The sequence below is a fragment of the Diorhabda sublineata genome, chromosome 6, assembly GCF_026230105.1.
Source record: "Diorhabda sublineata isolate icDioSubl1.1 chromosome 6, icDioSubl1.1, whole genome shotgun sequence".
In the NCBI taxonomy this organism is placed as follows: Eukaryota; Metazoa; Arthropoda; class Insecta; order Coleoptera; family Chrysomelidae; genus Diorhabda; species Diorhabda sublineata.
Genome location: NC_079479.1, coordinates 4,521,408 through 4,533,447, shown reverse-complemented (window position 1 = coordinate 4,533,447; position 12,040 = coordinate 4,521,408). Strand labels below are relative to the sequence as shown.

Below are 12,040 nucleotides of genomic sequence, written 5' to 3'. Positions count from 1 at the left end.
TATTTTTTTCCATTTTTTTGACGAATATAAGACATAACATTTGTTCTGATGTATTTTGTTTTGTGAATTTGAACCCACGACCGGCGAATTCAGAGGTTGACACCTTAGCCCGTTCGGCTAACGAACGCAATTAAGTGGTGGGATATACTAACAGTAATAAGCTAATAAAAGTGTGTTTAATAAGGGTGTTAAAAATAAACAAGGATTGACAGTCTGCGACAATAAGATTATAATTTATAATCAAATGATTGTACGTAGTGTTAACAGAACTAAAGTAAAACCAAAACATTCAATTCATTAATTGAATAAGTAACAAATTTAACAACTATCCAATCCTCACAGATGTTTCCAAATATATCTTTCGCAACAAATTCTTCTAAAAAATACAAACCCAATTCCTTTGAATATATTTTTAAAAATACGTTTCTTCTTTCCCTTATCAACGAAAACACTTGAATTTCATGATTGTTCCAAATGACCATGAAGAGACTTCTAAATTATACCTTGAAAATAAAAGAATCTCAATTAATGTTATAGAGAAATCTACTGAAGGATAAAATTTATACTGTAATGTTGTTCTTATTTATTCAAATTATTTTTAGTGCAGTGAATTTGTATATACTGCTTCTTAGTTAATTTATTTTTAATCCATTCACTATGACTTTGAATTATATTCTGACTTCTCGCTGCTAAACAAGCACGTATTTATACCACAAAAGAATTTCTTGAATAATTCTAGAAAGTAAATACAAATAAATAGAAACTGGTTCTAAAAACAATAAAAACAAATCGCCGCTGTGATAAAAACATATAGGAAAACAATATCAAACGTTTTCCATGTACCGACGCATTCGCTAAACTTTAGAATCTTCCATGTTAACTGAACAGTACCGGTCTCACGGTACATGTTATGGACTAGGTGCTCGATGACCTCTATGTCAATGCAATTGAATGATTCTGTCAAAATTATTTATTTAAGGAATATTTACAATTTTTTTTTTGATAATAAACATCAAGGAGAATTCGTAGTGAGATGTAGATCAATATAAATCAAATTGTCACACTTGTTATATCATATACGAGGTTGGAATCGTATTATTCTTCATCAGCCGATAAATCAAGGGCTCTTCTACTAGGAATAGGACGGTCCAATCAACCCCACACATTCCAATTTTTGTTACGTAATCATCTTGATGACAAAAACTATAGTTTTTGTAGAACCAGTTGCAAGATGTCAGGCCCATCTTGTGGTGTTTTTCATGTTTAAATTTAATTTTTGTCAAATCAAATTTTATTCACCTTCTAAATTGGGATTTACAAGAAAAAAACCGCTCGTATCTGGATCGACATAGTTTCGATTGTAGCGCCATAACACTTTCTTACTATTCGCGTTAACCGTGAAGAGCAGGCAGATCTTGCCCTCTTTGAAGTACCGTCTCAAAACAACTATCGTCATCTGCTCAGTAATCCGCCCACGATGGTACTTCCGTTTTGTTCGGTATTTTTAATATAGAAATGCAAGTGCTAAATAGTCTGGCAACGCTGCACGTCTGCAGCATGGTCCAAATCAGAATTCGAAGGGAATCGTCGAGCAAGGTCTTATTATACGCAGCCAAGGACGAGAAATCATAAGCAATGTTATTAATTTCATGAAAAAAGAAGCAGATGAAGAAGTTACTATTCCTTTGAAAAATTACAGGTATGTAGCAAGATTTAATTCGAGAAGTAGGTTGAAGAAATGCGGAGTTTACACATTTTTATACATATTTACACATATTATAAAGTCATGTACCTACTAAGTTTAAGGTTTACCGTTGTTACTATTCAATTTAAAAGAGCAAACGTGCAATGCTAAATTATGATGCAATTACAGGTGTTTTGCAGAAAATTAATGACCGGCAAATCTTGACAGAAGCAATAAGTGTAAGTAGCTTGAATCGGCTCCTTAAAAAAATTGGTTTCAGATAATAATTTTGATTTTAAGATGTCCATTATTACGATAATTAAAATCTTGATGTCTATCACAGATATTTTTTTTTTTTTGTAGATGGCAGAAAATGCCAAACCGAAGAGAAATTTTGTGTGAATCACACGACCTTCGCCTGAAACGAATAAATTATCTAAAGAAGCTGATAGAATACCGTAACGAAGGCCGCAATATATGTTATACTGATGAAACTTACATACACAGCAGCCAATAAATTTCGCTTCCCCATAAAGTACAAACTAGACGAACTGTTACAACAACATGGGCACCGTGTACTACGTTTACCTCCTTATCATTCAGAACTAAACTCGATCGAAAAAATCTGGGCATTAGTAAAAAATTGGGTAGCTGCGCACAATACAACATTTAAAGTGTCCGATACGAAGGCATTCGCTATGCAAAAATTTGAGGAGGTATCGGAACAAGAGTGGTATAATATTTGCCAACATGTTAAAAAATATGAGAATGACCTTATACAAAAAGAGCACATCTTAGACCACGCTCTAGATCTGTCTCTTAAACAACATTGAAAATTGATAATGTTACTGGCGAAGTAATGAACAATTACACAAGTACTTGGAAAAATGTTTTTTATATGTTATGTTTCAATTTTCAGTAAATTAATTGTTCGATAACAAATATAAAAATTGCAATTAAATATTTATAGACAGGATATGAAGAATTCTAAGATTATCTAATTATTTAGGTTATCTTAAACTTTCAGAGAAAAATAAATGCAATTACAAATTCTTGCCAGATTGATGTATGATAAATAAGCCAAAAACACTTGAAATTGAAGTTTTACGTCATTAAATGATATCACTGTGAATACAAAATACAATATATTTAAAAAAACATTTGAAGTTGCAAAGTACGGCCCGCGGGCCAAAGGCGGCCCACAGGCCAGTCTAATCCGGCCCGCGACAGGGTAAATGAACGGGTAAACATAAACACTGACCCCATCTGTGGGGAGCATCTAACATTAGATAATTAGCTCGATGTATTCATTGAAAGGAACAAAAGAAGGATCAGATATTTTTCAAGAATATGACAGGGTGTTTTCTTTCGACAAATCATTTAATGGAAGTCATCAAGAAGCTCTGTGTAAATCTGCTATAGACAAGAAACATGTTACTAGGCTTGTTAATAGCATTCGTTGACGAGTAATCAATCGAAGACAATTTCAAGATATTCTTGAGTCATTTCGGTCTGAATATTATGATGCACTTTAATACACTAAAGTAAGGTGGTTCAGTGAAGGAGTTTGGGGTCTGAAAGAAGAAATAATCTCCTTCAAAGACTAGATTAGTGTGAAAATTCGAAAGATATTTTCTGGCTTTCGAACTTTGCATTTTTTTTTAAATAATCTCGGTCACACCAATGGAACGTTCAACTTCAGAGAAGAAATTGATTAATCTTTGATTATTGGAGTCATATTAGTGGTTTAAAAATGAAATTGAATCTATTTTACAAACTGGTCGAGAATGACTTTACGCATTTTTCAAGAAACTATTGCAGTTACGGAAAATAAACTTGAGAGCTATGAGTAGAAAGTGAAATGTCTTCATGAAAAATTTTAACGAAAATTATTCAAAGACTTCATTGTTATCGAACAGGACCTGGACGTTTGCAAAAATTGCAACCTCGAGCTGATTGAGTTGTAATGTAATTCTGAATAGAAGCAATTATTTCTCAGCGTTCTAAGTTGAATTCTACAAAAGTCTATCAAAATCGAGTTTCCCAAACGTGAATTCTCACTTTCAGAAGATAATTGCGATGTTTGCATCTTCCTACATCTGTGAACAAGGGTTTTTTATTATGAACAGATTATTCCAATTTGTACCAGATTACGAACAACTGTTAGAACCTCATGCACAATTTCGTCAGTCGCATCGTTCTCTTCTAAAACAATAATGAACTTTCGTAGCTTCTTTCACTAACTTTTTACCATTGTAGCATTTATAAGTTGTGTCTGGCGCTCCCCTCTAAAAATTTACTCGTGTCTGGACTGGAACATATGAAATGTGAAACAAGCCAAGTTCGAAAACAGAAATAAAAACAATATTTCTACTTAATTCGATATCTAATGAATGTATCTTTATATTTTCGTCAATAAATAATATTTATTTTAGATCTCATGCAATAAATAATAATTCTATTTGATCAATTCCAATATAATTACAGATAATTGTTTATTGTAGTTTTTAAAGACGAATAAAGAACTATTAATATAATCCTGTTCATTATATGTATTGATTAGTATCTCTAGTACATGTGTATATAATCTTTGAGTATATGGTAACTACAATTTACTGTTATTTCGGTTCACGTGGCTTCCTTTTTAATACCTCTGGTATATTATACAAACTTTTTAATGTTTTTCTGATAGTTCCAGTCAATCACAATAACAAATATTAGTTGAAAATTAAAAAAGTACTATCTGATACGAATAAAATATCACTTATATTGTATGCTTATTATACTGATAAAATAGACATCGACACGGATTTTTAGGTAAGATACGTAGGCAACTTAAAATACATTACATTGAATTTTAGCAGTAAAAGACGACGCCATTTTGATCTTAGCTTCGGTGGTAAATTTGAAAATACTGTAATCTATAGGCTTTATACGTTATTTTTAAACTTTAATAAAAAATGGGATATTTTGAAATATGTAACACTTTTAAAATAAGCGTCTTGTCTTCCAATTGTCGCTACAGTTTCTGAAAAACCTTGGCCTCCGGGACAACTGTCCTGTATTCTTTTCCAAGTTTGGACTTTAATCCGCCAGTTGCGGACGCCTAGTTCTTTTAGGTCCTGTTCTACGCCATCCTTCCATATTATAAGTGGTCGTCCTGGTAGTCCATGGTCTTACGGTTTTTGCCGGTATGCAAGTTTGACTCCTCGACGTGTCCAAGCCATTTTAGTCTCACACTCTTGATCTGTGCTACCAGGCTGGTCTTTCCATACAGGGCGTAAATCTGAATACAGGTGGTCTTGGATCGGACCAAATAAACGCCGAAGTACTCTTCTCTTTTACTAGCTTAGTATCAGTGCGTCTCTAGCAGTCATTGCCCATTTCCAAGCATACATGATAACTGGTCTTAATACTGTACGGTAGCTCCTCTCTTTTGTGCGCGATTTCAGTATCTTCTGGGCATTGCAATATACCTTGTTTTCAGCTTTCAACCTCTTCTGTAAATCCAGTGCAGTCTCGTTGTTTTCAGTTATGAGGGAGTCATAATATTTGAAGTTGCCAACATGCTCGAAGGTGTAGATATCTACCATAAACGTTGCCATTGCCTAACATCGCCTGTGTCTTAATCAATTGAGTAGGGTTCCTTCCAGGCTAGTCTGCAGACTGGAAGGACCCTTCTTTTCAAGGTCAGGTGAACAGAATACAAGAAAGAGCATCTCCTTGTTTCAGACCTCTTCTAACGTTAAATCGGCGTGATGTTGTGCCCGTTACCTTCACCTTGTAATTGGTGTTGTATAGGGCTATAACCACCAGTTTGGCACAACAAATGTACTTAGCGTTTTATAAAGGTTGCTTCTTTTTACGATGTTGTGAGCTTGCCGATAGTCTATGTACTTCCATATTGTATTCGTAGCACTTCTCAAGAATACAGCGTTGCCCTTCCTCTTCTGAAACCACATTGGTAGTCTCCAATACCTCGCTCTGCGTAGACCTCCAGCTTTCTATACACTATCCTGGCCATTACTTTGTAGGGGACGTTCAGTAGGAAATACTTCTGTAGTTAGTGCAGTTTAGTCTTGAACTCTTTTTGTAGAAAGGGCAGATGAGTGCCGCGCTCCATTCTTCTGGCATGGATACATTTTTCCACACTGTCCTCATGAATCCATGGATCCTTGCCTTAAGATGTCCGCTTCTGTACTTAATAAGGTTTGCAGACATAAGATCTTCACCTGGGGACTTGTGACTCAGCACAAAGTTTTGCTACTTTCCCACGTCTCATCTTTTAAAATAAACAACACCGATTGCATCGAATCAGTTGTAACAACAAACATAAGAGCGTTACCATTTGGAAAAATTTCTTTTTTAACTTAATTGTTGTCTATACTTTGGTTTGCATACATTTCAACTTATTGTTTTATTTATAAGCAACGCCGTTCTTAAGACATTTCAAATCTTTATTGAAATAAATATCAAAGAGTCAAAATATTCATTACAGTGATTTACATAGATATACATTTAATACATTTGTATGCATATTATTTAACAAACGACAAGATCTGGCCAATCGCAATAATTCGTATTGTTGTTGAACAAAAGACCACTTGGACATTCTTGTAAAATTGCTCGACCATCAGAACACTGCCAAAATTTAGTACAATCACTATTAGGGATGTAACTCTCGGAATCGTCCGATGAACATTCAGGAGCTGAAAAATGTATATAAATATGTATTATAAATGACAGTACAACAAGAATGTATTATTCACGAGAAAAATCGCATTTCGAAACAAAATTGAGCAGATTCTAATTTTTTTTAATTTTACTCAGCCTATTCGAATCATGTGACATTGTTTCGTGACAGAGTGTTGTGTTCTGCCGGCAATCATGGAAAATGCAAGTAAACAAACACCTCGTGAATTTTTAATTGTATCCTTTCTTTTTAGCACCGGCTCCACTGTGTTCTAAGATTATCTAATTATTTAGGTTATCTTAAACTTTCAGAGAAAAATAAATGCAATTACAAATTCTTGTCAGATTGATGTATGATAAATAAGCCAAAAACACTTGAAATTGAAGTCTTACGTCATTAAATGATATCACTGTGAATACAAAATACAATATATTTAAAAAAACATTTGAAGTTGCAAAGTACGGTCCGCGGGCCAAAGGCGGCCCACAGGCCAGTCTAATCCGGCCCGCGACAGGGTAAATGAACGGGTAAACATAAACACTGACCCCATCTGTGGGGAGCATCTAACATTAGATAATTAGCTCGATGTATTCATTGAAAGGAACAAAAGAAGGATCAGATATTTTTCAAGAATATGACAGGGTGTTTACGAACAAATGACAGTACAACAAGAATGTATTATTCACGAGAAAAACTGTATGAAAAAATCGCATTTCGAAACAAAATTGAGCAGATTCTAATTTTTTTTAATTTGACTCAGCCTATTCGAATCATGTGACATTGTTTCGTGACAGAGTGTTGTGTTCTGCCGGCAATCATGGAAAATGCAAGTAAACAAACACCTCGTGAATTTTTAATTGTATCCTTTCTCTTTAGCACCGGCTCCACTGTGTTCTTGGTTTTCGCGACTTTTTCACCTTTCTCACTAAACAACCGATGTACAGAGACAGCAACACTACTTCCTCCATGGTAAAGCTTTACTGGGGTCGATAGCGGTAGGTAAAGTGACATTTGACAAGAAATCGTTACAGTAACCAGTGCACTATTCTTTCGATCTGTTGGAGCAATAAATCGTTACGATAAATTGCTACGATTTATCGTAGCGTGTAAAGCCCTCTTAAATCTCGAATCTACAAGGCTGTCATCCGGCCTGTATTAACATATACTGCGGAAACCAGACCAGACACATTGAACACAAAGAAAATATTAGAAACCCCGGAAATGAAAATAGTGCGCAGGATCGCTGGAAAATAGTTATTTGTATGCCAAGGACTGAAAGTGCTACTTTGACGAGTCCAACAAAGTAGTATTTCAGCCGCAGTGTACACAACATTTTTTAGACGACGCATAAGAATGTAACAAGAATTCTATTATATTTTCTCTGGTTAAAGTTTTTGATTCTTTTGTAGTGTACCTTTTGTTTTGTTTCCTCGGAAAATTGATAAAATTTGTAGACCATAAAGTAGAACTTTTCCAGATTTTAGATTTTTCTGAAAAATAAACGTTTTCCGTTGGGTTTTTCGCCTTCTTCTGGTGACACCACTTCATAAAGAGCTCGTACTGTTTTTCGTACCTTGCACGAGATTTATCCGACAACGAATTAAGGCCGCTTTGCTTTCTTCGGTGAGATTAGGTGAAGTGGATTCGAGCTAATGTTTTCTTTTCCATTTATTGTTATTCATTAATTTAGACTAAACTTCGGATAAAACAAATAATTTCAGAAAATTAAAAATTTAAGGTTATGCAAAACCATCGAAGTGATACTGTCAACTGTCAACATTGATGTGGCTAGATTCACATTTAAGGAAGCTGAAGTTGTCTACTCCAGAGCGTCCCGAAAGTGTTTTGCAGTACGGAGCTGTCAACTGTCACTTTCACTACATGGAACACTCAAAACGCAACTTTTGCAAGAGATGGAGCGACAATCTCTCTAATAATTAAACGGCAGAGGATACGAGAAAAAACAAGCATTCTGCTTACATTAAGGAAAGAAGTAGAAGATATATATTTAATAATGATTAAATTATTTACCAATTTCTTCATCATCACTACTCTGTGTAGTAGTACTGCTAACATTTGAACAATCTACATTTTCTGGCCAATCGCACTGAATAGTATCAACGTTGAATAAGAGACCACTTGGACATTCCATCAAAATTGCTTTACCGTTAGAGTACTGCCAGAATTTGGTACAATCGCTACTGGGTACGTAGATATCAGCATCTTCAGTCGTGCATTCAGAATCTGTAAAGAATTGATAATGTAATGGATTGAAATAACGGAAAGCGAAAATTTACTACGGTGTTTTTATTAAAAATTCTAGTACGAATATTTTGTTTTATTGTTATTATATATTTATAATCCTCACCCTCCTCGCTTCTTACTGTTAACACGAACAGACTTAGAAGAAAAATGAATTTAAGATCGAAATTCATTTTCTTAGATACAAAAATCGATATCTTAGCACAAACAAATAATTCAATTACTAACATAGGTCTTAATTGTTGTAGGTATTTATATGAAATTTAATATTATGACTTAGTTAAATAAACAGATAACAGAATTAACGAATTTAGATAAATATCAAAGTAGTAGAGTAGATTCAAAAGTCAATAAAGCACCTTCAACGTTCTTGATGGTGGATTTAAACCAGTAGATGAATTATTGAAAAAATCCCGTCTTCGACTTACCAAAATTTATTTGATGTATGTCCCTCGTTGGTCCATGTTTCATCTAAATAAAATATATTTCTTCTATGGTTATTTTATTGTTTTTTATAGAGCTTAGGTAATTTCTTCTCCATACCACGATATCATTTTTTTTTATTGAAATAGACTTTCTGGAATTTTTTTTCTAGAGGTAACCTATTTATTTTAAGAGTTTCCATAATGTACTTCGACTCAATCCTTATCATCTCGAACAGTGGCAAGAGCTTTCTTTATGTATTATCTGAAATTTTTTTCTATAGAAAAAACCCATGTACTTACCTTTGACACCTTTTTAAAATGATTTTGGTTTTCCTGGAGCTTTACGTGCTGTTTGAAACTCACCACATTTATTTTTCAATCTTCTACACTTAGCGTACTAATTCCACTGTGTTTTCAACACTTTTACATAAATGTTTGTCTGTATACGATTGAAAATAATTATACAGAGTGAGTTTTATGTATGGAACGCCTCAATTATTTCGGAAACGGCCGGTATTATGGTGGTATTTACATTGTTGTCAAATCTTTCCTTTTTCCGGAAACATTGTTCTTTCAAATGGGTCACCCTATATATTTTGTGTTTTTAGAAATCCTTAAGAAATACTGATTATTTTTCATGTAATATTTTCTATACCTGAATACCATAATTTCGGAGTTATAACTACATTTACAGTATCTCCACCAAAGTTATAATAAATATCGTACATTTAGATTGATTAAACTCGTTTAATTTGAATATTCTTTAACAATTTCTTTGCTAATACAAATTCCATAACAAGATTTACTGACAGTAAGTTAGTAAAAAGTTTAACGAAACTGGTGCAGTCCAAATCATGGCTCAGAAAACCTACAACTGAAAACAAATCTTTAAATGTTTGTTTTATGTTAGAAGTTACGAATTTTTCGAAAACATATAGTAAAGGCAATTACAGGAGATGCTCAAAATGTTGTCCATTTACGTCAATACGACAAGCCATGCGATTTTTAAAACTTTGCAATACATTTTGCAACATCCGTAACTTCTTATCTCTGTGGTAATCCTATCTTTTAATTCCTGCATATTGGCAGATTTTGTTTTGTACAGAATGTTTTTTTAACAAGCCCACGGGAAATAGTCTAAAGGATTCATGTCCGGTAATCGCTGGGGCCATTCGATAAAACCACACCTTCTAATCCATCTTCTGGGAAACATATTATTTTGGTATTGCCTCACCACACACATAATGAGGTGGGTCACCATCTTGTTGTAGCCAAATAAAGGACGGATCCATTAGGACGAGTCCTCCCCCAAAAACATGGCATTTTAAGCTTTTTACCTACAAAATATAAGTTAATTACGTTGTTTTTGACAGCATAATGACGAATTTTACGCAATTTCTACTTTATATTTCAATTCCTCATCGACTTTGAAACAAAAAACCAAGTTAATTAATCACGATTTGGTGGGGGGATGGATATTGATATTGTCTGAAAAGTTCTTTAAATGTAATTGAAAATACTTACTTGGATTTGGAAATATTAGAGCCAGCTTAGTTATAATACTATTTTCCAAGATATCTAAATACCCCGGATAAGTTAACCTCAATGAAACCCATTAATACAAATACAAAAAGCGGCCTCATCGCAAAATATAACATTACTTAAAATATTTGTATCGTTTTGATTATAACATTTTTCCATTATTGGATCTGAAAACTCTTCACGTCCATCAAAATCCTCAATGTATTATTACGTAAAATTTGCATTACAGATGTTTGCGAAATATCAAGTTCCCTGGATATTTAACTAGTGTTCTAAAAAGACATAAACATCTACAGATTTGATTTCAGTTGATGCAGTTTTTCTACGCCCTGATTTGGATAAATCTTTTCCTGAACCAGTTTCGTTAAACTTTTTACTAATTTACTTACAGTAGATCTTGCTATGTGATTTCGGTTAGGATATAAATTATTAAAGATTTTACACGTTTCTTGTTGACTTCTACGCCTATCACCATACCCCAATTCGTTCTTTTTCAGATAAACGATCCATTGGGACTTTCAATGAACTTTAACAATAATAATTTATCCAAAAGACAAATCTGTTATTGTAGCAGTCGTAGCCACCTAAATGTATTATTTTAACTTCGGCGGAGATAACGCATATGTAGATATAATTTCGAAATTATGGCATTTCTTAAGGATTTCGAAAAGCGAAAAATATACAGGGTGATCTATTTGAAATAATTGAGGCGTTCCATACATAAAACTCACTCTGTAGGTTGATGCTTTTCCATTAATTGTGAATGACCGATTTTTCAGTGCTTTGGCAGCCTTTCCAAATTTTCCATGAACACTATGGAATTCACAATAGACTGAACACTGCACCTTGCAAATTGCAACTAAGTTAGTTAGGGGCCGGCAACCTTTTGAGTCAGGACGGCCAAAATTTACAATTTACAAAATTTCTAAAGAGCCACAAAATTTTTTATTGTCAATAATAATAAGTATTCGTATAAATGAAAAAAGAAACTAATCTTTCATTTATAAAAGTAGTGTTTTTTGCAATAAATTAGATTTTTTACATACACATTTATATGGAATTATAAAACAAATAAACATTTGCCCACAACTCTAGCTTCAATAACAAATTAGGCAAACAAGTTCAATGGAAGCGAACTTGTTTTAAGTTTCAAACATGACTCTAAATTTTCATTTATCAGTTGACTTGATAGTCAGCTATTCAAATAGCAATTTCTTCACCTTACTGTACAAGTTTTGCAGACTATTCCATCCGTCGAATCGTTGTTGCTCGTTAATTTTTTCCTGTCATACTTATTGCTCCATCAGTTGTTATTTAAACGATTTTCTCTAAATTGAACCCATTGTCTTCAAGGCATTTTTGCACTGCAATCCTAGAAGTTCTTCTTTGGACCTTGAGACGACAAATTTGTACCATTTGTACCGTAACTTTTAT

The 12,040-nt window shown here is 33.6% G+C and overlaps 1 protein-coding gene across 1 annotated transcript; it reads right to left on the bottom strand.

Annotated features, from left to right (window-relative positions):
• Positions 1–6,127: 6,127 nt before the first annotated feature.
• On the bottom strand, positions 6,128–8,861 carry LOC130444888 (peritrophin-1-like). Its single transcript, XM_056780242.1, has 3 exons — positions 8,746–8,861; positions 8,409–8,621; positions 6,128–6,393 (listed from the first exon to the last, which is right to left on the bottom strand). Exons 1-3 carry the CDS (start codon positions 8,810–8,812, stop codon positions 6,227–6,229), a joined length of 447 nt encoding a protein of 148 aa, XP_056636220.1. The 5' UTR covers positions 8,813–8,861; the 3' UTR covers positions 6,128–6,226.
• Positions 8,862–12,040: the final 3,179 nt, after the last annotated feature.

What these genes read in the sequence shown, in the direction of transcription:
- LOC130444888 (XM_056780242.1), bottom strand. Translation starts at nt 8,812, where the DNA reads ATGAATTTCGATCTTAAATTCATTTTTCTTCTAAGTCTGTTCGTGTTA. An exon ending in AACAGTAAGAAGCGAGGAGG is followed by an intron (nt 8,622 to 8,745) that starts GTGAGGATTATA and finishes AATTCTTTACAG; the next exon opens with ATTCTGAATGCACGACTGAA. An exon ending in TAGTGATGATGAAGAAATTG is followed by an intron (nt 6,394 to 8,408) that starts GTAAATAATTTA and finishes TACATTTTTCAG; the next exon opens with CTCCTGAATGTTCATCGGAC.